This window comes from Daldinia vernicosa (assembly GCF_022497035.1).
Source record: "Daldinia vernicosa strain CBS 139.73 unplaced genomic scaffold F5Y00scaffold_3, whole genome shotgun sequence".
Lineage (NCBI taxonomy): Eukaryota > Fungi > Ascomycota > Sordariomycetes > Xylariales > Hypoxylaceae > Daldinia > Daldinia vernicosa.
Window position 1 is genome coordinate 696,581 of NW_025953919.1, and position 25,654 is coordinate 722,234.

General features: G+C 49.0%; 9 protein-coding genes across 9 annotated transcripts; 7 read left to right on the top strand and 2 right to left on the bottom strand.

Moving 5' to 3' along the window:
* Positions 1 to 241: 241 nt before the first annotated feature.
* On the top strand, positions 242 to 3,635 carry F5Y00DRAFT_103317 (uncharacterized protein). Its single transcript, XM_048003813.1, has 2 exons — positions 242 to 1,653; positions 1,710 to 3,635. Exons 1-2 carry the CDS (start codon positions 640 to 642, stop codon positions 3,432 to 3,434), a joined length of 2,739 nt encoding a protein of 912 aa, XP_047869450.1. The 5' UTR covers positions 242 to 639; the 3' UTR covers positions 3,435 to 3,635.
* Positions 3,636 to 4,975: 1,340 nt separating this feature from the next.
* F5Y00DRAFT_224874 (uncharacterized protein) lies at positions 4,976 to 5,523 on the top strand. The gene has a single exon (XM_048006080.1). It carries the CDS (start codon positions 5,032 to 5,034, stop codon positions 5,254 to 5,256), a length of 225 nt encoding a protein of 74 aa, XP_047869451.1. The 5' UTR covers positions 4,976 to 5,031; the 3' UTR covers positions 5,257 to 5,523.
* A 2,609-nt stretch (positions 5,524 to 8,132) lies between these two features.
* On the top strand, positions 8,133 to 9,984 carry F5Y00DRAFT_224876 (uncharacterized protein). The gene is made up of 3 exons (XM_048006081.1): positions 8,133 to 8,994; positions 9,063 to 9,343; positions 9,400 to 9,984. Exons 1-3 carry the CDS (start codon positions 8,809 to 8,811, stop codon positions 9,755 to 9,757), a joined length of 825 nt encoding a protein of 274 aa, XP_047869452.1. The 5' UTR covers positions 8,133 to 8,808; the 3' UTR covers positions 9,758 to 9,984.
* Positions 9,985 to 10,413: 429 nt separating this feature from the next.
* On the top strand, positions 10,414 to 12,590 carry F5Y00DRAFT_270669 (uncharacterized protein; the record flags this gene model as incomplete). Its single annotated transcript, XM_048012652.1, has 2 exons — positions 10,414 to 11,185; positions 11,260 to 12,590. The coding sequence occupies 2 exons, from the start codon at positions 10,414 to 10,416 to the stop codon at positions 12,429 to 12,431; spliced, it is 1,944 nt and encodes a 647-aa protein (XP_047869453.1). The 3' UTR covers positions 12,432 to 12,590.
* Positions 12,591 to 13,067: 477 nt separating this feature from the next.
* F5Y00DRAFT_270671 (putative vanilly-alcohol oxidase) lies at positions 13,068 to 15,115 on the top strand (the record flags this gene model as incomplete). The annotated part of the gene is made up of 6 exons (XM_048012653.1): positions 13,068 to 13,321; positions 13,385 to 13,477; positions 13,538 to 13,745; positions 13,797 to 14,781; positions 14,868 to 14,932; positions 15,014 to 15,115. 6 exons carry the CDS (start codon positions 13,068 to 13,070, stop codon positions 15,113 to 15,115), a joined length of 1,707 nt encoding a protein of 568 aa, XP_047869454.1.
* Positions 15,116 to 15,170: 55 nt separating this feature from the next.
* On the top strand, positions 15,171 to 16,620 carry F5Y00DRAFT_103344 (Caulimovirus viroplasmin-domain-containing protein). Its single transcript, XM_048003814.1, has one exon. The coding sequence runs from the start codon at positions 15,444 to 15,446 to the stop codon at positions 16,383 to 16,385; it is 942 nt and encodes a 313-aa protein (XP_047869455.1). The 5' UTR covers positions 15,171 to 15,443; the 3' UTR covers positions 16,386 to 16,620.
* Positions 16,621 to 17,523: 903 nt separating this feature from the next.
* F5Y00DRAFT_103368 (uncharacterized protein) lies at positions 17,524 to 18,574 on the bottom strand. The gene is made up of 2 exons (XM_048003815.1): positions 18,155 to 18,574; positions 17,524 to 18,098 (listed from the first exon to the last, which is right to left on the bottom strand). Exons 1-2 carry the CDS (start codon positions 18,323 to 18,325, stop codon positions 17,679 to 17,681), a joined length of 591 nt encoding a protein of 196 aa, XP_047869456.1. The 5' UTR covers positions 18,326 to 18,574; the 3' UTR covers positions 17,524 to 17,678.
* Positions 18,575 to 20,162: 1,588 nt separating this feature from the next.
* F5Y00DRAFT_257548 (ENTH-domain-containing protein) lies at positions 20,163 to 21,933 on the bottom strand (the record flags this gene model as incomplete). The annotated part of the gene is made up of 4 exons (XM_048010577.1): positions 20,163 to 21,537; positions 21,594 to 21,673; positions 21,741 to 21,772; positions 21,852 to 21,933. The coding sequence occupies 4 exons, from the start codon at positions 21,931 to 21,933 to the stop codon at positions 20,163 to 20,165; spliced, it is 1,569 nt and encodes a 522-aa protein (XP_047869457.1).
* Positions 21,934 to 24,552: 2,619 nt separating this feature from the next.
* On the top strand, positions 24,553 to 25,580 carry F5Y00DRAFT_257549 (cyclophilin, cytosolic form; the record flags this gene model as incomplete). The annotated part of the gene is made up of 5 exons (XM_048010578.1): positions 24,553 to 24,572; positions 24,660 to 24,724; positions 24,920 to 25,089; positions 25,155 to 25,261; positions 25,391 to 25,580. The coding sequence occupies 5 exons, from the start codon at positions 24,553 to 24,555 to the stop codon at positions 25,578 to 25,580; spliced, it is 552 nt and encodes a 183-aa protein (XP_047869458.1).
* Positions 25,581 to 25,654: the final 74 nt, after the last annotated feature.

Below are 25,654 nucleotides of genomic sequence, written 5' to 3' on the forward strand. Positions count from 1 at the left end.
TCAATTTCATTTCCATTCTCATAGGGTCTGGCAGCAGTACGTGGAATGAAGTTATAGCCAGCCTAGGTACCTAGGTTTTACCACAAATACCGACCGCAAGAGACTTACAGTCTAATTGCGCCTCGTTGCTTGTCGCGCCTTAAGATTGCCTTCCGCTTTAGACCAACTGCTCAGTTAAACTAAGCCCCGGTTACATCTCAATCCCCACCGTGAGACAAGAAATTGTCGGGGTGTCGGTCTTTTGTCATAGTTATTCATTACAACACCGTCCCTCTTTTTTCTTTTCTTTTTCTTCTAATACTTTTCTCAATTATTTCCCTGCATTTCCAAGACCCCCGTTCTTGAACTCGGAACGGGAAAGGGATAGAGAATTGCTGGAAAGCTGGATTGCCGTAGTACAACAAATCCCCAAACTCGAGACTGGTATTCGATTGGGTCGAAAGCCGAAAGCTACATAAGAATCAAGGAATCAAGGGGGAAGCTAGCTAGATTGGATCACATCTGACTAGACTGGGCTGGACTTGAGACATCTGCCGCAGCCTCAATTCCTCCTTTTTTGCGTGGCGCGCGCATTCTCTTCCTTCTGCCCTTGATTGTTGCAACGGCGGCCGTCTATTCCGCATACCAATCACACTCACCATGAATACCCGAAACGCGCCGCTTTCACCTGTCTCTGTAGGCGCTGGAAGCGAATGGTCCGGTATTTCCAAATACCCGAATAACGACGGCGACGGTCCTTATTCTGATAATCGAGGTCCTGTCTCCCCTCCGGACTCCAATAGCTCTAACGGGAATATGAATGGCTTCCCTCCCGGCCCCAGGAGCGTCGGCGGTCCCTCGCCGCCGCCTTCGGTCGGACGCTCCAGCACTTACGCTAGAAGCGAGAGTGGGAGGAGTATCCGCGAAGAAGGCACTGAGCAAGTCTTAGGAGAACACTACATCGCCCTTAAGAGGTACCTGTCCTCGACTTCTAAGGATGGCAGAGCAGGTCCACCCCCTAACAAGGCACGCGACAAGTTGTTGCGCCTATCGTCTGTTCAGTTTCTCGAGCTATCTACCGATGTCTTCGACGAGTTAATGCGACGACAAGCCTATAGTCGAAGACCCCCCAACGCGCCTCCCAATGTTGGTCCTCCATCTTACTTATTACCGGAAAACATGTTCCATCCCAAGCGCAACCAAGCACGTCAGAAGTTATCGACTCTAGGTCCGCCGAGATTTAGGGATCTCGCGACAGATGTCTTCTGCGAATTGGAAAGGCGAATTCCCCGATTTATCGCAGGCGAAGTCCCCCGGATGAGCAATCCTGGAGTACCGTCGAGTCGAGCTGGCACTCCCATAAGCAGCATGGGCCCTAGGGGACCAAACGGTATGCGGAGACCATCAGACGCGAGTTCCATTCGTTCCGCCGCTCCTAGGATCAATGGCGAATACCCTGTACCGCCGTCTCCCGGGCTATCGAACGGTAACTTTGATCGACCTCTTCCAAAGCAATTTCAAAGCAATACAATCGTACCTAATAAGAGTACGATGGTTGAGGAAGATGATGATATGGTCGGGTCGAACGACGAAGAAGTTGATGCTTTCAGGCCGCAGAATCGAGACAGTAATCGAGACAGTAAAAGAAGCATCGGCACAAATGGCGCATCCGAGGCAAGTGTTAAAAGTTCTAGCTCAGAGTACCACGGCTGCTAACTCGTGTTCCATAGGTCGACCGAAGGTTAATAGATGACTATCAAAACCAAGTGCGAGAGCTTCGGGACAAGATAGATAGCATGGAAGACCAACTCAAGAAGAAAGACGATGACCTAGCTCAATTCATGGATGGTGAACGGTCCCGTACATCGGCCTCGAACTTGGAAAAGAAGGAGTGGGAAGATATGCGGACGGACCTCGAGAGCAAGCTCGCCGAAGCACAAACACTCAACGACTCGTTACGGGACGAACTTGAGAGGATGAGGGATGACCACGTCATGGAGACGCAAAAGTTAAGGGAGGAGATGGAAGATGCTCAGAAGAATAGTAGGAGTACCGGGGGAGATTCCGATATCGCGAGAGAAAACGAACAATTGCGTACGGCTCTCGAAGAGCAGCAACAAGTAACAGAGAATGTTCGGCGTGAGGCCCGGCAGTTCCTCGACGAAATGAGGGTTCTCTCGCAGCAGCACGGTCCCTCCTGGGAGAGGCAGGCCGAGTTAGAGAAGATTGTTGAACAACTGGAACAGGAAGTCAGAGAGTGGCGGAACCGCTACGCGCGTACAAAGACGCAGCTCAGGAGCATGCGTGCCTCGTCGATGGGGCTGACGATCGAGCAGGATGTCGCTAAATACGTGCAAGAAAAGGGCTTCACGGAAGAAAATGGCCTCGTCAAGGATGTGCACGTCACTAAATTCCAAATCGCTATCGATGAATTATTACAAAGGGCGAGGACGGATACCCCGGACAAGGTAATCGATTCTATGAAGGCGGTTATCGTCAGCGTCCGACGTATCACGAAAGACATCGACGAGTCACGGCCGAGCGATGGAGAAGTTGCTCAGCAGCAGCAGAAGCTCAAGAGCCGAGTATCCGCCACAGCCAACAATTTGATCACCGCTTCCAAGAATTTTGCATCCGGGGCAGGGATTTCGCCTGTCTCTCTGCTAGACGCAGCCGCCTCCCATCTTGTTGCTGCTCTCGTCGAACTGCTACGAACAGCCAAGATACGTGCCACGCCCGCCGGTGAGTTAGAAGACGACGATGACGGTACCGTTACGCCAGTAGAGTCGACCGGGTTCTTCTCGAACCGCACCACTACAACACAGCAAGATGCGTTCTTGAAATCGCAAGAATCGCCTCTCGCGCCGCCCCCGCCGTTTCAAGGCCTCCGTACCGGAATGCGTGATAGCGCCAACTCTTCGGCTTACAGCCCTATCAGTTCGCCGCGAGAATCCGGCGATCAATACGGCTCTAGGAATGGCGGCGCTAATGGTATGGCGTACATGGGATTAAACAAGCTATCTTCACCTCCCAACGGCCAACGAGACAATACGAATGAAGAGTTGAAGATATATCTCGAAGACCAGAGGGAGATTATGGTCCAGACAATTCAAGGTCTAGTCGGTTCCATCCGCGGCGATGCGTCTATCCAGCAGATATCTGAGGAGATTACGTCGATTACCGATGTCGTTGGCAAGGTAGTCGCCGAGACCGAAGCAAGCGGCAACGGTGGCGATATGACTGAGCGCTTGGCCGCCTGTCGCCAACGGCTGCTTGAGGCCGGTGACCGAGGCAAGGATCTCGCAGCTCGTGGCCTCGGAGAAAATGACCGGGACTGGCGCATGTGGACTCAGACGTTACCACCTATCGCTTTTGAGATCGTACGCGAAACGAAGGAGTTGGTCCAGCGAATTGACCGTCTGGTCATGTCCCCGACAGCGGATGATTTCTCGTAGAAGCGTCCGAAATAAAGGAGGTTAGCGTCATCATCATTACGTCTATTTCGTTGACTTTGGAGTCTTCATTGATTATTCGAGCTTTTTTCTATTCTTTTTTTTGTTCTCACCAGGCCTCGATGAGATACCCCCATGAGCTGTTCTTGCTTTGACGGATCGTAATAGAGCTGTCTGGGTTCAGCTCAATTTTTTATTTATTTATACTTATGGAACCTTGGAAACGGGCGGTTTGAGTCGATACTACGACGGCGCATTTCCCCTGAATACACGTAACTTTAATCGATTCCCATTAACGCCTCACTCTTCGCCGGCAATACGGATCCGCCGCTAAAGCGGAGTAAGTAAGCTAGAATTGTTGGATGGAAATTGTGTCCTCTTTTCATTTTTCACTTTACAACTAACTATGTTGTCATTCTCGTTTTATGTGGTAAATGGACGGGGAACAAACAGTGTACTGGCGGGGGAAGGCAAGATGTAGTGGGCGATCCCCGCGTACAAGATGACTTTACGAGTCTTTTTACTACTGATGAGTCCGAATTGGCCTTCTCTCGCGCGGGGGCTGGGCCATCATGGGGTGGTGGTGGTGGGTGGTAGTCATGCGAAAAGATGACGATTACGGACGAGAACAAAGCTGGCATATTGTAGCATAGATATCGAGCAGTATTAGAAGGGCTCGATGGATGGGATGCCGAGTCAATTGACTAGGGAAATTTTTATTTCGCTTTTGATAAGAATAACTACGAATTTGTGTGAATGAAGGATAGGAATGTATTGTATAACTTGAGTACCTAGTCTAAAATGGTTCCAAGGTATTGATGAGAACAGGTCTATTTCGAACGTACCTAGCCTTCATATCATCTTAAAAGACCAGTCTTGGTCATTTAGACACCAAAACAGCCATATCCTCTTCAATAATTTTCAGTCATTTTCCGTGTCAATATTACAATATGAGTTGTATAAGAAGGTTGTATTGTCTACCTATTCTGTCCATCTCTTCCATTCTGTGACTGTCTTGGGCATTTTCTTCGTGGCTCGCCTCTGGGCGATTAGGTCTGTTTTGCGCTTCTGCATGATCGGGATATTCGATTTGGTTGTCTTTTGCGGAGCGACAAAGGGGTCTATGGCGTCTGGGTCGTTGAGAATGGCATCACCAGTTTCTGTTGGTAAAGTTACTATGAGGGAGGGTCCAGCTTAATATACATATGGGGTACCCACGTGACAGTCAACGTTGAACATTGTCAGCTTCGGCTACAACCTAATACCAGCATCCTTCTACTCTCTAGGTTTGCTAGCCGTATCATCCTTATCCTTAAATGCCGAAGCATCCCTCGAGGCTGTCGGCGTTCTGCGGGGACGCCCCGGCATAAGCGGATGCGGTTGAAGCCACTCCCGTCGTTCTCCTCCCCTCCCACGAGACATCGACTCAGCTCGAGTGGGCCCTCCTCCTGGTTCGGTATTCCGTCGATTTCGCGCCCATGCTGACGAGAGGGGTGGCGATGGGGATTCCGGTATGGGGATAGGGATAGGCGGGGTCTGAGGGATTCCATTACGCCTCTGCCGTGGTGTCGACGTGCGTGACCCATCCGCTGATACGGTTATGCTCCTCTTACGGCGCTGCTCCAACTCGGCCTCCCGCCGTCTCATGCCTTCGTGTAATATCGGAACAAGCACTGCCCAACGCGCCCGGCATTCCTCGGCGCTCTTCCTCGTCCATAACATCCTCGCAACGTCGTCCCAATGGCGCACGCCATATTGTTCTACCGCTTGCATCAAAATCCCGTCTTCGATCTCGGACCAGCGAGGTGACTGCTGTTGCTTCTGAGGGCTGTGTTCCTCTTCGGGCATTTTTGCAGACATTTCTCTTGGTTTGGAAAGAAGATATACCCAGGTAGGGAGGTAAATCGATGAATGGCTCTCGATAGAAATATATATAGACAGATGGGCCAGGTCACTTTCTTCCAGGGGCGCTTTTACACTCAACAATTCTCGCCGGACCCCTCCCCACCGTTTCACTCTGCGGAGAAAAGGCGCAGAAAAAGGGACGTGAACGTGACGATGTCGAGGTCCGAGGAGGGGGGAAACAAGCAGATCAGTATTTGACGCGAGATCTGACTTTTTCCAAAGCTTAAGCTCCGTGTGCGTGGTCCCTGAACGCATATCTGTTGCGGCAGATGCGTTAGAGTTTGGTGACACCCTCGTTTCTTCTTAAGGTTTACCTTTGTGCCGGGCATACTCTTGGTGTGGTGCTGGCTAGAGCACACACCTGATGTGCGAGTGCATCGGGTATTGGTGGGTGCGTTGGATATAGTTTAGAGTTGTCCGGAGTGCCAACTTTCATACGTGTCGATGGCACTGGTCGTCAAGGAATTGTTTGGCGTGAGGAGTGTTAGATATGTATACGTTCCGTGCATAATAGTTATAGGGCCATTGTACATAGATCGGTAACTGAGTGCCCCTTTCCCGGGTGCTTTGTATGTGCTCTTATAAGATAAGGGCGACACGCGGCGCTTTGTTAGCTTCATACTGCCGGGTGTAGCTTAGGATCTTCCCGAATGGCCTTGTTCTTGTCTTATGGCGACGAGGATGGTAGTGTTGTCTTCCGTATGTGATTACCACTGCGAGGAGGCTATTGAAATGCTAAAATATTAGTATTAGACTAATGATGCAGAGCATTTGCATCAAGCACAGGCACATACCTTAACTGGTCCACAAGTCACATCGCTCGCTGGATGCCTGTTTATATTCCGTTTGTGGAACTGGTCTTGTATTGCGAGTGCGTTGCTAAAGTGCGTTGCTAAATCTAAGAAGAAAATCTAAGAGGACTACGGGACCCTGCTTTTTTATATAATTGGCCCTGGAGGGCCTCGTTCCTTCCTTAGATGCCTCGATCGTAACTGCCTCAACAGCTATTTCAGTAACTCATGACTATAGCAGCTGCTTACAACTATAACCTAATTAGGTGACGTAGATCCCCAACCAACACCGTTTTTACTTTCCGTGAAGTTAATTATTACTCGACATACTTTGTTCAGGTGTGACGCGAGGTAATAAACTTCAGTCTATTTGGACATAACTACTAATGAGTATATCTCTTCTAAGAAATAGTACAAAACCCATCTGGGGAGAACTTAACCAGCTGTAACAAGGCTTTTGATTGCATAAATGGTCCCTCCCGTATTTGATCAGTTAATAATTATTTCAGCTTATATCGCTATAGCTGAGGCTTGTTGAGTGAGAAGGGGTATTGGAGTTGTATTAGAGAGAATGTTTACCTACAACTACAGACCTTAGTGGTCAGCTTCGTAGGAAGCTAGTAAGAACTATGGGTAGGTAGTTACTATAAATCATTTAATAGGTAGCTTTGTAGGGTCGCAGTGTCTCTTCATATTTGAGTATATCTTGCGAGGTTGTAGTTGAATTTTGCCAACGCCTTCTTATAAGGTAGTTACCTAATATATAGAACCTTACCTTTTTTCAAGGTTTAACATCGTCATAGTAGAACGGTTTACACATCCATGACTACTTAAGGTAATTACCTCTTAGCATGTTGGTTCCTGGCAACTACCTACCAATAAACCAAGATGCCCGTTGCAGGGCTGTTGGCTGTGCTTGGCAAGTACTTATGCCACATCTCAATGGTATATACGGAAATCCCCATCAAGAGTTTTGTCCATACGTGCCACCTGACAGCTTTTGACCAGCTTTAACAGGGCTTGGCAACAGCTATAGGCCATCGAGCGCATGTACTATCTATATTACACTACTTTCGCTTATATATAATAACTCGAAATCTTCTTCTCAAACAATAAAAGTTATGTAGGCGTATAGAGCAGCTTTTGATCTTGTAAAAGATCTAATTTTAATGTTTTAATTGGCATATTGAAGCTAAAATTGGATATATTGTAAAAGGTAAATTTTTGTATACGTTCATAATTTTAACTACCGCATGGTATTAGATCCCAAACAGCTGCATCAAAAGCTATCAGGTGGCACGTATGGACAAAACTTTTGATGGGGACTTCCGTACAATGGTATAACTATATCTGAAACTATACTAACCACGGCTCTTGCTGTTCTCTATTTGTCTAGCCAGGAAGCCGCATTCTTAGTTGTGCAATGATTCGCTAACCACTCTAGCGTAAAGCCATCCCAACCCCTAATCTCTTTCAAGAATTATGGCGTTTTGATAGACCAATGAAGGGCCATCTCGCTTGTGTTGACTAGTTGTGGGCTAGTAATACAGTATACCACATCGTATGAATACGGTAGAGTCACACTCTACCGCTTCCGGGGATATCTTCTTTTACCTACCTATGTATATGCCTTGGGCTCCTATGTAACATCAACTCGAATTAAACACTAAAGTTTTGTCTGTATCCGAAAACAACTTTGAATTGATAAGGGTATTATCAAGTTGCCATTACATACACGTAACTTGGGCGTTAATTAGGTAGCTACACCACCTACCAAAAAAAATCGTAAAATTGTCTATTATTTCAGCCGTAAGCCACTTCACTCAATAAAATCCAGACTTCACACGTAGCAGGTATGGGAGCTAAAGCTCCTTTGGCACTCTGGGGGAAATACATGTATTTAGAATCGTAATATTAGGTATCTAGACTACCTGGTAGAAAGGAATAAAACAAAATTTATTGCCACTCGTGCATACGCGCTGGACGCCTCGTCTTTGAGTGCCATCTTAATAAACTATTTTCGCAGTGGGCAGATGATCCATATTATCTAACAATGTAACATCGTGCTGCTGCGGGGAGAAACATCAGGATGGCCATATCTTGATCTCGACCTTCAGCTGACAGGGGTCTGCATATTATCTCTCCAATCCATGACCCTAGTTTCAGCCGCAGCGCAGTCCGTTATCGCATATTGTAGCGATATGCTGCGACTACGAAGTCTCGCGTGGCACTTCATCTCGTTTGATGTAGTCTCGAGAGGACCAAGGTGTTTCGGGCGGATCCCCTTTCCTCCCGCAGATATCGCCATTCGCAGCTGTCCTTCTCTTGGCGTAGAGCAATGGACTTGGGTCTTCCCTAGCTTACAAGCCTACCAAGGTAGTAGTTTGGCGTTCTACTGCATATATGACTTGTCGTGGGCGCCTTTAGCTCCTACATAGTAGTATCTTACTGCCCTTGCGCCTGTCAGTTGAGTGAAATTTATTTCGCTTATGGCTTATTGGTAGATAGACGGACGAGTGTCAGCCCACAACATACAGGGCTCGACGGGTACATATGGTGTAGACGGTCCCTTTCCTGAGCTGTTGATCTTTCTAGCTTTCTTTTCGTAGTGGCCGTTTTGCTGTTCACAAGTCTCCGTGACGCGGTTCTCTTTCAATCATTACCCCTTTGTGTGTGCCACGATGGAGCAACCGCAGTCGAAGTACTCGAACCAACGAGTTCCTGGAAAGGAGCACATTCCCCTTTACCCTAAAGGATTCGTTGCCATCCGCATTATTCAGCTAATTTTCAGCATTATAATTTTGGGGTTAAGCGCTTTCGGCATCGTCTTTCTCGTTTTTGCAGGAGATGCCCTGACGCTTTTTACCGTATGTAAACCTCAACAGTTAACAATTCGGACCAATATTAAGAAGAAAGAAACTGACGGGATAACCAGTCCATTGCGACCATCATCACTAGTATCTATTGTCTCGTCGCACATTTTGGTCCCGCGAAGGCCTACAACTACTGGGCAATACTCGGCTTAGATATATTCCTTGTTATCTTCTGGCTAATTTCATTTGCCATCCTTGCTGCCCAAATCGCCTCCGCGTTCGCTTATTACTACTCATACAGTGACTACTATGACGACTACTACGACCTGAGCGATTATGATACTGCAGTCAACACGTATGGCGGTTGCTTGGCTGCTGCGGCAGGTTTAGGTGGAGTTGAATTGTAAGTCATTAGATGTAGGCTTCTTGGAGTATTTACGTGGTCCTAATATCATTTAGTCTTCTCTACATTATCTCACTGTCGATCCACGGTGTCATGCTACACCGACACCGAAAGGCTGGTCTCAAGGCTATGCCCATCAACGGGGCTCCTGGTGGTACAGGAGCCGGCGTTGAACTGACGGCCGGCGGGGAGAAATTCCAGATGCAGCCTCAACCTGCGCAAGTCTATCAAGAACCCAACCCTATGGCTGGACACCCTCCGCCTCCTCAGGGGTACTATCCGCCGCAGTCGCCGTCGCCGCTCTCCTCCCAGCCCACCGGTAGTACCTATGTTCAACCCCAGCAGATGGGAAACCCCGGTCAACCTGTCTACGAGGTTCCTGGTCAAGCTCAACAGTATCACGCTGCTCAGTAGACTAGGGCACCTGGATGATGGGAGCATGAATGAATTGTTTTCGAATGAACTTGTACGGTAGCCAGCAGGCCAATATATCGCATTCCATGCAAGCTAAGCAGGGCTGATTTAGCAGAGCGAAAGCCCGGAAAAGACAAAAAACCCCTATATTTAGAATCGACTAGGAATCGACTAGGCTTAGGAAATTTTCAATGCGCATCTATAAAATTGTACGCCGAAACGGAAAAGTGACTTTGACTTTGTAAATTTCCCGTACTTTGTGTTGTTAAAGAAACGTGTTTTCGGGAGTGCTGCTTGCGACCGTTGGAATGTCGTCTTTCACCTGTATTACTGAAAGCGGGAATAGTCATACGGAAGCATCCAATCACGTCCCAAGGATTCCGATTATTGTCTAAGACCATTATACCGAGTCCGTCTTTGTCCATCTAATAACTTTTCTGCGAGCCCTTGGTTTTGGGCGTCCTTTTAATCACCATCTCTCATAAACCTCTAGCCTTCTCTAGTCAATTCTTGCTTGAGTCATCGATTTAACTTATAGGGGTTCTACTCCAAACTATACACTATACACTACACTATACATTATTACATTATTATTACATACTGAAAAGATCAACAATAGCATAATACTTGAAGATTGTTCTGCGTACGGACTTAACATGTCGGGAAAACTAGACGGCGGAGATAAGGGCACTGGCAAGCTGCCAGCGAGGCGTAGAGCGCTCTATACTCCACGAGACACGGATGTCAGAGAGTACCCTAAAAATGTCTTTGAATATGTAGTTCACGGGATATTTGGAGACCCCGACCACAAATGGGGCCCGTTTGCTAGACATGTTAGGGCGGCTAAGAAAGAAGGACGTTGGGATGAGTGGAGGCTTCGTGATATCGTGAATGAGGAACCTGATGATTCGGGCGATGAATCAGATGACCACCACAGGAGGCGAAGCAGCAGGGGATCCCAAAGAAAAGGCCCGCAAAGATATAAGATAGCCGAAGAGCTAAGACTCGATAGTCGTCCTGCGCATATCGACTTCGAACAACTTCTTGGTCGCATAGCCCACCCTGGCGATTACGACGATGACTTCTATAAGACGCACTACGCCAACCTATACACCAAAACGGTAGAGTTCGCAACAAAGTGGTTTGATGGCAATGTGAACTTGGACAACTTTAGTCACCCGGCCCAGATCTGGACTGCTAATATGACGGAGCAATTTGCCGAATACGCCCGCCTGGTTGCCCACGAGGATCGAGGAAACGGCGGATGGCCCATCATATTAAATGATGCGACGCAGCGGAAATGGCTTGTCGTTGGCATCCTAGGCCAGATTATGGAGAAGAAGATTTTTACCGAGCTTTTGTTCGGAGCGGACGAAGATACCGAAGAGGAATTAGAGAGACTCGACTTTAAGTGGATGGAAAAAGAAGGTAGGTTATTGAAACCCTAGAAATTCTCAGCCTAGCAAGAGAAATTGTACTTTTACTGACACATTCTTGTGAAGGATACGACCGTAAGATCGCTCGTGCTATCACTGCGAGGTACGGTGTAGAAGGAGGACTACTCCCAGCAGACTTCTGGCCCAAGGTCGACGAGCTAACGGCCAAGACCATGAATATCTTCTTACCGTTCCTTAACGTATTCAAGGAAGTCTTCCCGGGCCAGACAAGCACATGGTACTCGAAAACGATATTCTTACAAGAATTACACACGTTAATCTCGTACGCGGGCATGATCCAAGTCTGCATGGCCATCTCGCCTTCTATCTTCCATTTCCTCTCCGCCACGCCCGGCGCCCGCATGGACTACGGCCAGGAGCAGCAGGCTGACGTGCAGCTGTACCGCGAGTCTAAGGAGCTGTACGAGGGAGAAGATCGAGTCTGGAAAGAATACGTCAACGCCGCCGTGAAGGGCGCCCGCGTCAACAGGCGCGTTCAGCAGCCGATCCAGATCCCCCAGAACGAAAAAGAACTCCGCGTCATGGAGTACCACAGGATCCGCGGTGCCAAGGTCAAGTTCGCCGTGTTCCCCAAGGTCACGCGCTACAGGCCTTATAACAAGGGCAAAGGCGTTCCCGAAGCCACTCTTAGCTATGATCCTAAAACCGAGGCCTGGGATGATGAGCGACAAAATGTCGAAGGCCAGAGCATCATCGACATCTCAAACTGCATGGTTGTTTACTACCAGGGCTTGATCTACCCAGAGGACGACTACGTCGAGGCCATAACCCTGGATGAGCACTTGAACACGCTTCTCTGGCAGCCGAACGGTCTGTACGGACTGCTAGAGGCAGGCTTCATGGTTCTTTTCGGCGCGTCCAGAAGGGCGTTTTGGCATGTTTTGGTGTGCGGTGGGCTCCTTTGGAGTATATTCTCGGCCTACAAGGGTTTCGACTACATTACATATCTGACCAATTACTGGCTCATTCCTCTCCTCTGGATTTCTTGCTGTGTTTATTTCCTTGCCAAACCGCACATAGAGGTAGGCAATTGGAGGAAGGGCGGGTTTATTATCGGTGCCTGGGTATCGTTCGTATACCTCATCGGCGCTTATTATACTCTTACGGGTGTTGAACCCCCGCAGCGTAACTCGACAGTAGGCTGGGATTTCCTTGGAGGTCAAATCGACAACACCCTTGGTGACAGACTTAGAGATTTATTGAAGCAAAAGAAGTAGGCTTGGAGCACTCTGGAGGAAAAATGCATGAGCCAGTGGAAGAATGGGGAAACGTGGGTCTCGGTGATTGGTGGTAGTGGTTATAGAACGGCGATAGAGTGATGACGATGGTCATTACGGTGGTGACTGTGGTGGTGCACACGGTTTGGTGTTCGGTTCGGTGTCGTTATTTATTGTTTTAGTTCGTTAATGGTATTTTTGCTTTACCTTTTTCTGTATTAATATTGTATCCGCAATCAGGAGATCATCAATTAACTAGTAGATTAAGCCCTCGGTCGGGAAGAAAATGAATAAATGAATGCCAATGTTCTAGATTACATCAGAGATCAGATACGACTTACATTAGGTACTTGGCGGTGTCTGGGGAATATCGTGGACATACCGTACAACTGCCGAGAGGAAGTTGGGGAAGTTGGATATGTTCATATATAGAGCACCCCTTACCCCTTGTCCGAGTGGGCCATCGTTGCTATCTCCGCACACCTACCATGGTGATCCTCAAAGATCGTACGGTAGGAAGCGAAGATAAAAGAGCGCCAATCCTATTAATATTAATTGTATGTTTGCCCAACTCTTAATCCTATCGTCTCCCCGACTACGCCTCCCAAGCAACATTAAGACGGGATAACAACCGACATGGCACCTAAATACTCAGATCCTCTATACCAGACAGCTCACGAGGAGGCCTTTTCAAAGCCGCTCGTCGCAAAGATCGAGACGGTCTTACCACCAGACGTATCCCAAGAGGATTTTGCCTCAGCTTTAGAGAAAATAGTGTCAGCTTTGGGAAACGACGCTGTGTTTACTGGCGACGGCTTGAAGGACTACGTTGACCCTTACGAGATCCCTGAGGCCGGACATGAAAGGAGCGTGCCAAGTGCCGCAGCTTGGTAAGGGACCACCTCCTTAGAAAGACTCGACTTCACCATTCGAGCTATTAACCTGCCGAGCAGTCCATCCTCAGTGTCGGATATACAGGCCGTTCTAAAGATCGTAAACGAGTATAAAATCCCGGTGTGGACTTTCTCTAGGGGGAAGAACCTAGGGTATCATCTAACTAGCGGAATCGTTGCGCGAGAATAGGCGAGGACTAACCTGGTTTGCAGGTATGGAGGGCCTGCACCGCGTGTCCCTGGGAGTATCGCCCTAGACTTGCACCGGATGAGCGAGATCATAGAGGTAAATGAAAAGTTCAGCTACGCGGTAGTTGAGCCTGGGGTTACCTTCGGGGACCTATATGAATATTGCGCGAAACATAAACTCAAGGTGTGGCCGAGCACGGCATCTCTTGGATGGGGTAGTGTCATTGGCAATGTAGGTTCTTACTCGCGACAGTGAGAGATAGCTTGATTTTAACGTTGCTAGGCTCTTGATAGAGGCATGGGATTTATCCCGACGGGAGTCCATCATGAAAATATAGCCGGTATGGAGGTTGTTCTGGCAAACGGCGATGTCGTCAGAACAGGTCAGTTCGCCATGTCTAACTCGGCCTCTCCGCATACAACAAAGTTGACATTCGGTCCTACGATCGACGGTCTCTTCCTACAAAGCAACCTGGGGATAGTGACTAAGATGGGCATCAACTTAACGCCGCAGCCGCAAGCATATATGGCCTGCTCGTTCGACGTGCCCGAGTTCGAACATATCGAGACCATAGTCGATGTCTTCGGCGAACTACGACGTAACGGCACTCTACCGTACACGGTCTACGTCTTCTACATTGCAGAATGGGCTACTATGTTCGGCAAGCACTCGGATTGGTGGAAAGGCGAGGGGCCAATTCCTGACTGGCGACTGAAAGAAATGCAGAGTGACCTAGACGCTGGCATCTGGACTGTGAAGTTTGGACTTTACGGGCCGACGGAAGTCATCAAGGCCCAGTTCAACGAAGTAGAGAGAGTTGTAGCAAAGAAAGCCCCCTCAGGCCGCCTTCGCCAAACCCTGTTCGCCGGCGAGGACGGAAATCTTTTAGAAGCAACTGCCGTGTCCCCGCTCTACGGTGGTGTCAGGGTCGGAGTCCCAAGCATGTGGAATATACCGATGGTGAACTATTACAACCGGCGGGATGATTCGGTTGGAGCACACGGGGCGTACTCGCCCATCGTACCCCTAGACGGGAAGACGGTGCTCGAATGGGCGCAGACAGCCAAGGGCATCTGCGCGGAGCAAGGATTCGATTTCCTATGCGATTTCTTTATGCACGATCGGTATGCTATTTTCGTCACGATGCTCTGCTTCGATAAGACCAGCCCAGAGCAACGGACGGGCGTGGATAAAGTGTTTCGTAACCTCTTCAGAGAAGGTAGCAGGCGGGGTTTCGCCAAGTATCGGGCACATATCAACCATATGGGTAAGTTCCATTCATCGCGGGAGATAGAGATGGATAGACTTGCAAGTAATACTTACTACTGCTACTACTACTAATATACTTGATAGATTTGAACGCGGACCTTTTTGATTTCAACAATCATGCTTACCGCCGCTTCGTCGAGAAGTTAAAGGTTAGTCTAGTCTGCTCTACCCCTCTGTCCGTGCTGGCTGGCTGGCTGGGGTTTGGAACTGATCATTTAATTCGTGTATAGGAATCTCTAGACCCCAACGGTGTCCTCTCGCCCGGGAAAATGGGAATCTGGCCGGAAAGGTTGAAATGGCTAAGGACAAATAGTCAAGTTGCTAAGATGTAGTAGATCGAAAAAGAAGGGATATTTTGTAATGAAGTATAGGTAAAAGTTGGTCGGGTGTAAATACGACAGGTCATTCTGAACTATCCTCGAAAGCGTATAGGTATTGTAGAATACCAACCTCGCGTCCCACGAAAATAAGCCACCAACTTGGTTGTGAGATACAATATAACTGCTTTAGCCAATCAACATCTCAAATCGGGGTGCACCGTGCCCCTCGCGATATGCATGTAGAAGAAAGTACTTATTGAGACGCGTCGACGCGTTTGGTGGTGTTCCAACACGACAAGTCACATCACAGATTCACAATTATTATCAAGAGAGAGACGAGATGGCCAAGCGCAAGCGGCCAAGTTACTACGCAGTTCGAGTCGGCAGGAAGCCCGGCGTGTACGAGACCTGGGAGCAATGTGAAGAGCAGGTCTCCAAGTTCTCAGGTGCCGTTTTTAAGGGTTTCGACACACGCGACGCCGCTCTAGCATTTGTCGGCGATGCCCTGGCTCCCCCCACCACCAGCCGTATAGTCGAGGGGAGGAATGAGGATTTAGCGCAAGATGATAATACCATCGTGCCCTTGAGAGGCTCTCCGGGCCTTATGATGAGCGTCAAGGCTGAAGAAGATGCCGAAGGGGGACTCATGCCGCCGCCCGCATCGCAGTCTTACTTTGACCAATTCCCCAACTTCGTGCCCGACAACAAGGCGTCGTTCGACGATGAATTCGGTCGTCTGGCCTCCTCCCAGGACTTGGTGCCCGGGTCCCAGGAGTACAGGAGAGAGCGCACCAAGGCGATTCGGGACGAGTTGAAATTCCATTACTCGTCTCAACAACCCGCCGACGCCGCAGCAGGGGGCCCCGGCCACCTACAGACCATACCCGAACAGGCCATACCCGAGCTTGGCAGCAAAAAATCACTAGACGACAGCGAGAAGCTTGACATCTACCAGAACATGTGCCGGGAGATCGGCGTCGAGCCGCGAGACACCATCGGCGCGTGCAGACGCGAGCTGCAGGGGGTTTTAGTCAACATCGTCGATTATATCGATGCCCGGCGCATAGGGCAAAAGGTCAAGATATGGGCCTGGGACGACTTCCGCCTGTTCAGCGCGTATTCTCTGCAGGACGACAAGCGTATGGATAGGAACGAAGCGAAGGCGGACGGGGGATTCCTGTCGGCTCTCCTGCAGAGGATAACGGGTCCTAGGCCGGGGAAGAGGGGGTTGGTTTCGCTGGGTGGTGGTAATCGAAATGGTAAAAGGAGACGGACTAGCTAGGTTAGAGAGGACTGGCTATTATAAGGTGTGTCCGTGTAGGTATCTATTATTATATAGGTAGGTAGTTTATTAGTTGGGTAGGTGATGATTCCTCTGCTATGTATTAACGATGTGTTGGTTTAGGACACTGGTTATGGACTACTTAAACAGGCGGGAAGCGTTTGGTCTATACTCAGAAGGCGGGTATAAGAGAAATAATTTTGTCTCGATCTTTAAAATATAGTTATTCAGCTTTAAGCTATCCTTTTGCAATCGAATCTTTGAACTTGGGACGTCATACCAACCGAAGTGATATCGGCTAATGTATACCTATTTTATGTTAGGCTTTATCCTAAGTTATTACCACTATTTATATCCGATTTATATCCAATTCATATACCCATTACTTGTCCCGAAGAACAAACCCTCAACTCCAACCCAACCCAACACCAACCATCAACCGCGCATTACATCCCACCTCATCTCTTCTCATCTCATTACACTGGCATTCATGTACATAACCTATCAAGCCTTACGTCTTAAGCTCTTGCCCCCTTCAAGCAATCCCAAATCCCACCATCCCTCAATCACGCCCCAGAGCGTCTTCCGCTTCGGTTTCGGTCTAGTCGCCATCTGCATTTCCAGATCCCGAGCACCCGTCGGGCTCAAAGGCGTAGCCTCATCATCCTCCCCGTGCTCTATCTGAACCTTCCTGCTCTTCGCACGAGCCAGCATTTTCCCCACTGATATTCCGAGAGCATCCCTGGGTAAAGGGGGCACTCTGCTAAGCCGGTAATCCTTGAGCTTAGGCGAAGCAGGGGTGGGCGTGATGGGCGTGAAACCGTCGTCGCTAGGGGTCGGGGGGACGACGACTGCGATAAGAGGATAAGGCGCCCTTTTCTTATCGCTAACGACATGGTGAGACGGGTTATGGATGATAGGTATATAGTCTTCCTCGGAGGAATCGGGCGAGCTTGAAGACCTGGCTGTTGATGAGGCTATCATCACAGGAGCAGGAGCGGGAATATTGCTCCCTAAAGACTGATTCCCGAAGATGGTCGGACCTGAATTGGCATTGACTATGACTGGAGGTAGTCGAACCGATCGGGTATCTTCGTCAACAGACCGAAAAATAGGGGGGCGACGCGCGGGTTGGGGCGGGGGAATCCACCGGTCGGAACCCTTGGCGGCGAGGAGTCGAGTTCCAAGAGCGGTCGGTCCCGAATTCTGCTGCAGGGGCTTTGGACCAAAGCCCCTCTCGGATTTCTCAGTTACAGCAGCTCCCCCGGAGTCCCCACGCGCGCCCGCGCGCCCCTAATAACCTTCGATATCCTTGGGACCAGCGGCGGTAGCCTTGGTGCGGCGCCACAGGCCGACGCAGACGACGCTAGAAAAAGCGAAGAGCACGCAGAGCGCGATGCTCAGACCCCAGGCCGCCTTGATCTCGTAGCAGTGCGGCTGGTCGGTCGTAATCAGGGCTAGGTAGTTATTGTACTTGGCAGCTGCTGAGGCATAGTTGCGAGCCGAGATGGACACGGTAAACGTCTGAGTTGGTGCGGCGGGTTGCGGAAGAAGCTCGCACTTAAGTAAGGATAGGGGCTTTCCGATAGTGACCGCTACCACGATAGCCGCGACGAGGAGCGCTAGGTCTATCCCGCCCGCGATTAGGAGGGGAAGAAGTCCGTCGTAGTATAGAATATAGGAAATAGAAACGTAGAGCGTTGCGATACTTGCCTTCCGAGCTGTTAGTAGGGAATTTCAGCGAAAGGGGTAGAAATGTGCACACGTACCACGGCAAGGGTGCCGACCAGCACGTCCGGCGCGTCGCGTTCCAAGGTTACGATTTCATTGATGAAGTTGGCAGTTATGCCGATGATAGCGATGAGCGAAGCAAATTGCATCGCTCGGAAAGCCGTAAAGGTCACGCCGAGGGCGCCGAGCTGGGGTGCCTGAAAGCGCATTCTCAACGGGATACTCGTTTCGAAGTCGGTTATAAGCGAGAGTTTTGGACGAGGGCTGTCGGACTTGAGGGCGGTGCGCAGAGGGAGACTCCGCGGCGGATATGGGAGAGACGACCGGGGGGTTGAGGAATGAATTGTGAATGAGGGACGGCTCGAGGACCGAAGTTGACAGATGGGAAATGGGTTTCTTGACCTCGGGTGAGCGAGGTATTTGGACTAAAGCAGGTCTACTGCGATGGAAAAGACCGATAGATATAAAACCCAGAAAGATAGTAAGTATAACCTAAGGTAGGAAAACCGTTTCGTTTCGTTTCGTATAACCCTAGAGAGAAAGAGACGTCGAAATCTAAAGACCGTCCGTTATATCGTGATATAGTAGATAGACCCTTCCAAAATAGTGACAGATAGGAGACAAGGGAAAAAAGAGAATAGAGAAAGACTCAAGGAAAAGAAATAAAAAAATAGAATATTGCTGAGAGATTGTTTGGTTCGTGAGGTATGAGAGAGAGGGTTGTTAATTATTGGGGGGGTCTCTACATCTTAAATACCTACCTATCTAACATCACACACCACATCGAGCATGGTATAAGCCAAGTCCGTCTAGATTCATTCTTCCGATATTCACCGTCCACCATAGCCCGATCAGACTCTCGCGGCAAAACATCCCTGACTCGATCTTCTTTCTGAGCAGCCGCGTCTTGGCTGTCATTGTTTGCACATACATACCTAGGTAGGTAATGCACCCACAATGCTATTTTCGCAAACATATCTACCGTCCGGCACTTGAAGCGGATACCTAGCAGAATCACGACGCGCGGGTGTGTCCAATCGGGGAAGAGATGATCGTCGCTACGTACATATTAGGAACCCAGCATAAAGTATCCAAGTCGTCGTGGATATCCATATCGTCGCCCATGAACGATAGACCAATAGCACCGCGTTCGCCTAGCGTCGTCTTAACAACCCCGGCATTTGGCATCGTCGTCAGGGAATTCTGGTTGGCTGACGGCTCAGCCAAGGTGAAATGAGATCGGTGGGTCGTTCAGGGATGGTTAAGCGCGGGCCGCGGTTAGCAGCCTTGGGTTGTTTGCGCCTGTATGTAGCCGCCGGCATGGATTATTATATGAGCACGGGTATTAGTTTGTTGTATTTGAGAGCATCGTGAATCGTCAACCAATAGGTTGGCCAATCTATTTCTCCCTTGTAAAATTGCCGATCAGCGTACGACAGACGCCGCAGGCTTGGGAAGGCGGCTCTGTTGCTATGCAGCTATGGAATTCCCGAGCCGCATGCATCTTTATTGGCCAATCCAACTATGGTGGAGATTAAGTAGAAGCTTCGGAAGCTTAGAAGTCCTATCGTTGTTAACATAACCCTGACCTGAAACAGCGATGGCAGATACGATATTTAGAATAGTGCATCGTATGTGCTAGCGACATCGTAGCAGATGAGTGGTGATACGATATCATATGGTACTGAGAATTGCATGAATCTAATTTCTGTATAAGGCTTGTTAGTCTTCACAAGAGGTCTTATATCATCAAATGGAAATATTGATCTGTAACTCGATCTGTTTAGATTGTACCGTAGTCGTTTTACTCCCAGGCGCCTTTTTGCGAACGTGTTGAAACCATCCATGCAACAGTCCACTAAATAACAGGAAGAAAACAATAACAAGAAAAAAAAAACTACTGTCAATCAATCAACTTCCAATTCTAAGTTCTGGTCAACGCTGTACGTTGCTGATATCGTCAATGTGATACGCAGTCTCCTATCTTTCGTATGTATGCGTAGACTTGGCCCTGGCTAAAGCCTTATTACGGGCTAGGGTAGTTCCCTAACCTAATAAGTCGTCTAAGCCACTGCCTCCGGTTGATCCACCACCTGCTTGTGAACTGCCTGCAGGTTTTTGCGTGCCTGCTGCGGGCGCCCCCCAGAGCGACGCGCTGGTCTTCTCCTTGGCGAGCTGACCCATCTTCGGTCCCGCAGTCGGTGTGCTCGCTTTCTTCAGACCGCTACCGGCTTGACCCCAGAGATTCGCAAACGGGTCACCACCGGCGGCAGGTTTAGATGTCGCTGGGGCTGCCGGTTTATTAAATGCTGATAGGCCGGATGTAGTAGAAACGCCAGTTGTGGACGATACCCCAGAGATTGATGATCCCGTCGGCTGGGCTTGGACGGACTGATAATAATTAGGAGCTGCCGCTTGATAACTGGCCGTCGGCTTTGGCGCTTGGGCAGACATACTCGCGGCTACCGGTATGCTGAAAGATGAGTAGTTGGCCGCAGGTGTCGTGGTGGCGCTTGTGGGAGGTGAGATCGACGACATCATATCGCTAAGATTAGCTTGCTGCGGCCCGGACAAGGGCTTTGGCGCAGCGAATTGGGCGGTGGAATGAGCGTTCGACGTCACCATGGGCGGCGGGATGCCGACGTTGTTTGAAGGTGCGGGCGCTGCCGATTGGAAATCATCAAAGTCGTCGTCATCATTATTAGCCGTCGACAGAGCTGCCAGTCCAGAAGAACCATTCGACGGAGCAGCTGTAGAGGTGGTCGCCGCAGGAACAGGGTCGTCAAAAGAGAAGAGGTCGACCTCGGGCTCTTTCTTCTTTACAGGTTCGACGGTCTTCTTGACGCCCATCCTTTCGCTACGTTCGGGTCGCTTCGCTCGAGATGAGCTTGACGGCGCAGATCCCTCATCGAACTCGTCATATTCTTCGAACTTGTCTGCACGACTGGCGCTGGAATCTCTCCAGTCATCAGACTGGCCTCCGAACCCGCCGCCGTCACCGTATACACCGCCCGAGTACCCGCCATAGCCGCCCGACTCGCTACCAAATCCGCCGAAGCGGCTGCTACTGGAGAAACCTCCCATGGTGCCGCCTTCGACTCCCGTGTATTTCGCTTTGTTGGTTCTGGCCTTCTTCCGTTCCGCCCGGATCCGATCGACGTCGCCTAGAAGTTCCGCAAGTTCCTTTGCACGATTTCGGACGTTGATTCCCTGGTCCTTGCCGTTCTGATCGATGTAGTGAAATTGCCGCAGCATTTTTAATAGAGTTATATGGCCGCGCGCATCGTCGATGACTCGTTCCGAGCCATGCTTGATCAAGAATTCGAGAAGCTGAAGCGCCTTGTATATTTGCCTCCATTCTTCGGCGGCCTTCTCGGTGAAACGACGGTAGATCATGGGCATGATTTCGTTGAGGGTTTGGCTAACGTCGGTTAGCGTTAGCAAGAGAAACGCGTGGGCAGGGCTATGATCGCGTACTAATTAAAGGTGCCATTGGCGATTTCTTGCATAAGAGTCGACGAGGCGCCCCATGGTTCGTTATTAGTAGCTTCTCGCACCTGTTGCGCGCGTAAGTAACCGCAACATCAAGTACCCTGGGTTAGAACCAATTGAAGTAATACCGACCTTGGCTTCCATCTCAGTGTAGTTCATGACAGCTATAACACCCAGACGAGTTAACATCCTGGCTTCGACCGAGGCGCATGCCGAGTGTATAAGTATAAGATGGATACATACCATTCTGAACCTTGCGAACACCAGCCTTAAGATCGTATAGCGTTAGGTTGGTCACCTGGTCTTTCAGACTGTTGAAATCCATCTTGTGCCGTGGCTTTTCTGTCCCGATCAGGGACCAGGAGAGAGAATCGTGGTTGTGGTAGGAGGTGAGAACTGTAATTAAAGAGTGAGGCTAGGAAAGATTGTTCTTGTTTATGTAAGTTTAAGTAAGTTTCGAAACGTTGCTTAAATGGATGGATCGGTGTATCGAAACTGCATCTGGCAAAATGGACACTTCGAACTTTCCTACCTTCCTTTCGGACCCCTGATAAACGCTGCCCGACTTGTGCAATGGCCACCTTGATAACTTACGGGGCCCACATCCGGCACTGCGGACTTCTTACGTCAGCGGGACTCTTTATATCACGTGACTAGAGCGTGATTAACTTGTACATATGTCACATAAATAAAGAGGTGCTTGGCTTTCTACCTATAACTTAGGTATTTATAATATTATTATGGTAGTGATTTATAAATATTTAGAATTGAAAATAAAGGTGAAAAGCATGATACGTATATCTAATTGGTCGGTAGAGCCAGACAAGATGCCAGAATGGCCCAGAATAGCCGGTCCACTTGGTGTATACCTAGATTTATAGAGAGCTCGGACCAGGTTAAACTTTTGCAAGGCTCTCAAAGAACTTAGGTTAGAAAATTTAAGATCTCTGCTCAAGCTCGACTCCTACTATTGTGAACTCTCCAGCTATACGTTATCCGACCTCGAATTTGCTCTACTTATATTCAGAGTAACCGTTTGATTACATTGCATTATACAAATCGCTTATAAGGTATGTGAAAACTGCTCTTAAAGTCGTTGTCGAACTTATGTCTACTTTGTTAAGCTCCAAGCGGAACTTCCAGAGAGCACAATCCTCGGATCTATAACTCGCCGTATGGTCACATTGGAAAGCTGCGGGCTTGTCGGCTTGTAGCATTCTTTTTCGATACAGCAGGCTGTATTGATTTCGACTTCTTGCGCCCAAAGATCATCTCTCAACTTTCAAAGACGGAAGCAAGGCTGGAGAACAGTTGTTCAAGCCAAGTTGCGGCCCCAGCTACGGCATGACTCCCCGTCTGTTCCTTCATAGGCCGAAGCATGCCGAATCTATGGGCGGTCAGATAGATGGGCGGAAGTGGGGTGAAGCTGCAGTCTTGCCCCGGCTGCTCCGTGTCCGCCTCGTTGGTGTATGTCTGCGTATGTCTGCGTGTAAGTCGTGGCATGCGTTTCTAGTGGCCTGCTTGTCGCATGTTTGAAGACGCTATAGACGAGCACCTACTACATACCTACCGGCAGCATTACACGCTGTTGCAATAGGCGTGGTGAGAAGCCGAAGACACTATGCTGCATGCAAGAAGCACAAAATATTGCTAAGGCACCGCACGGCATTTCACTACCACCCTCTTGCCCTCTTTTCTCCGGAGAGCCGTCGACCTATCCGATGGAGAAGCGCACGTGGAATTTAGTCCGATCATGTCTAAGAGCACGTCATCGACGTCCTTGACAGCACGGAGAACATAGTGGCTTTCCCGTATTAGTCGAGGGGCTTTAAAACCAACTCATTGCCGGATGGAATAGACTCGGTTGGCCGATATCCTTCGAGTGAGGTGAATCTACTCGGCGTTTACCTTAATAACATAAAGGCCGAAGAATTGTCCCCGTCAGAGCCCTTGTCATTCGAATGGTCATTGGAATGCTCAGAGGAGTGACGGATAGACGGAGTACTCGTCCAGACCCCTGACCTCTCTATGCCCCTTTCATCCCAAATTCCATCCCCAGTTCTAATCCCAGTTCTAGTTCGGACTGGGAATTGGCGGGGAGAGAAGGGGGGATACATTTTTCCTCTCTGCCTTTTAGTTGCGTTTGTTTCCGTTTTTGTTGTTGTTATTGTTGACGTTATCCCCCTTTTCTGATACTTACCCCTTCTCCTTCTTATTTGTTTGCTTTTTGTTAGCAAATCGATCCCAGAATACCAACCCATCTCAACTTACTTGTACATTAATCCCAATTGGTTCTTGTTGGGATTCAATCCGTACATGTAATCATGTAGGTAATGGTTACATGTATTGTATTGTTGTATTGTTGTATCGTTGTACTTATATACATGCCCGTGTTCTTAGTGGCATGCATGTGGGTAATATGTTTAGGAAGTCAGGAAGTCCGCCTCAAGTGAGAGTACCTAAACTGTTCAAGTGGATAGAGTGGGGTGGAAAGTGAGCGAGAGTGAGTGACGACACAGAACTCCTTCCAAGTTTAACCCCTCCACAGTATAAGTACCTGTGTACTCATGTACCTAAGGCTGCTAAGATGCTGCTAAGATGCATGCAGTACCACACTTTCGCCCTCACGAACCCCACTTGCAACCTGTAGCCCCCTCGGAAAGAGCTTTTTTTTGCCTCCATTTCTATTAAATGATTGGTCGGTAGCTTGAGCTGACCCCTCCCTTAGCAAATCCCAATACAGTACCGCAAAAAGATGATGAGACAGACCTTCTTCCAACCCCTCCTTCGAGTGCCCCGCGCTGCGTTTTCTTCCTCCTCTTCCTCATTTTCAACTTCATCTTCCTGCTTTCGATCTTCCATCTTCCCAAAGGCATCATCAACCTTCTCTTCTACTCCAGCAAGCCAATCGTCCGTTCGATTCTTCTCCGCAACCTCAGTCAATATGTCTGGCAACATTAAGGTGTAAGTCTTACCTTGATCCTCAAGTTCCAGCTTATTGCTGTAGTTTTTTTTTTTTTTTTATTCGTATGGAGCTAATGCATTATCCAGCTTCTTTGATTTGGAGTGGGAGGGTCCCGTCCTAGAGAATGGCAGACCTACTGCTACCGTGAAGAGTAAGTTGAATCACATCCCAGCAATTCTGCCAAAGCTTCTACCATCTCGATAAGCTCTATTATTTATGTATAGAGCTGTCTATATTTTCCATATCTTTGCTAGGAAGCTCAATTGATTTCTATATCATTGTTAAACAACGTACTTCTTATTTATTCCTAGCTGTTCGGAGTGCTGACACATTACCCACTTCATAGCCCAGACCGGTCGTATCAACCTCGAGCTCTGGAAGTCCCAGGTACCCAAGACCGTCGAGAACTTCCGTGCTCTCTGCACCGGCGAGAAGGGCTTCGGCTACAAGGGTTCTTCCTTCCACCGTATCATCCCCGAGTTCATGCTTCAGGGTGGTGACTTCACTCGTGGCAACGTATGTCGACTTCCTCTCAACACCATCGTAGTTCGCTTTTGAGCCGACCTCTAACTATGCAACAGGGCACTGGTGGCAAGTCCATCTACGGCGAGAAGTTCGCCGACGAGAACCTCGACCTTAAGCACACTCACCCGTACACCTTGTCCATGGCTAACGCCGGCCCCAACACGTAAGTTTTATTCACACTGCTGTGCTTTTCCCCTTGGACTACAGAGGTCACGCCGCGATTAATATACTCCCACTTTCCATTTCGTATTCCTTTGGCTATTATCTTCTAACTAACGTATCTCGTATTTAGCAACGGCTCTCAGTTCTTCATCACCACTGTCAAGACAAGCTGGCTAGACGGCCGCCACGTCCCCTTCGGTGTTGTTGCGGACGATGCTTCCATAGCTGTGGTCAAGGCTATCGAGGCTACCGGCTCCCAGAGCGGTGCTATCAAGTACAGCAAGCGACCTACCATCGTCAACTCGGGCGAGCTTGCCTAAAGGAAAAGGCGACAGCTTTTCATCTTTGTTGCGTGTAAAATTTCTACTTGGCCCATGATGCTACCAACTTGCCT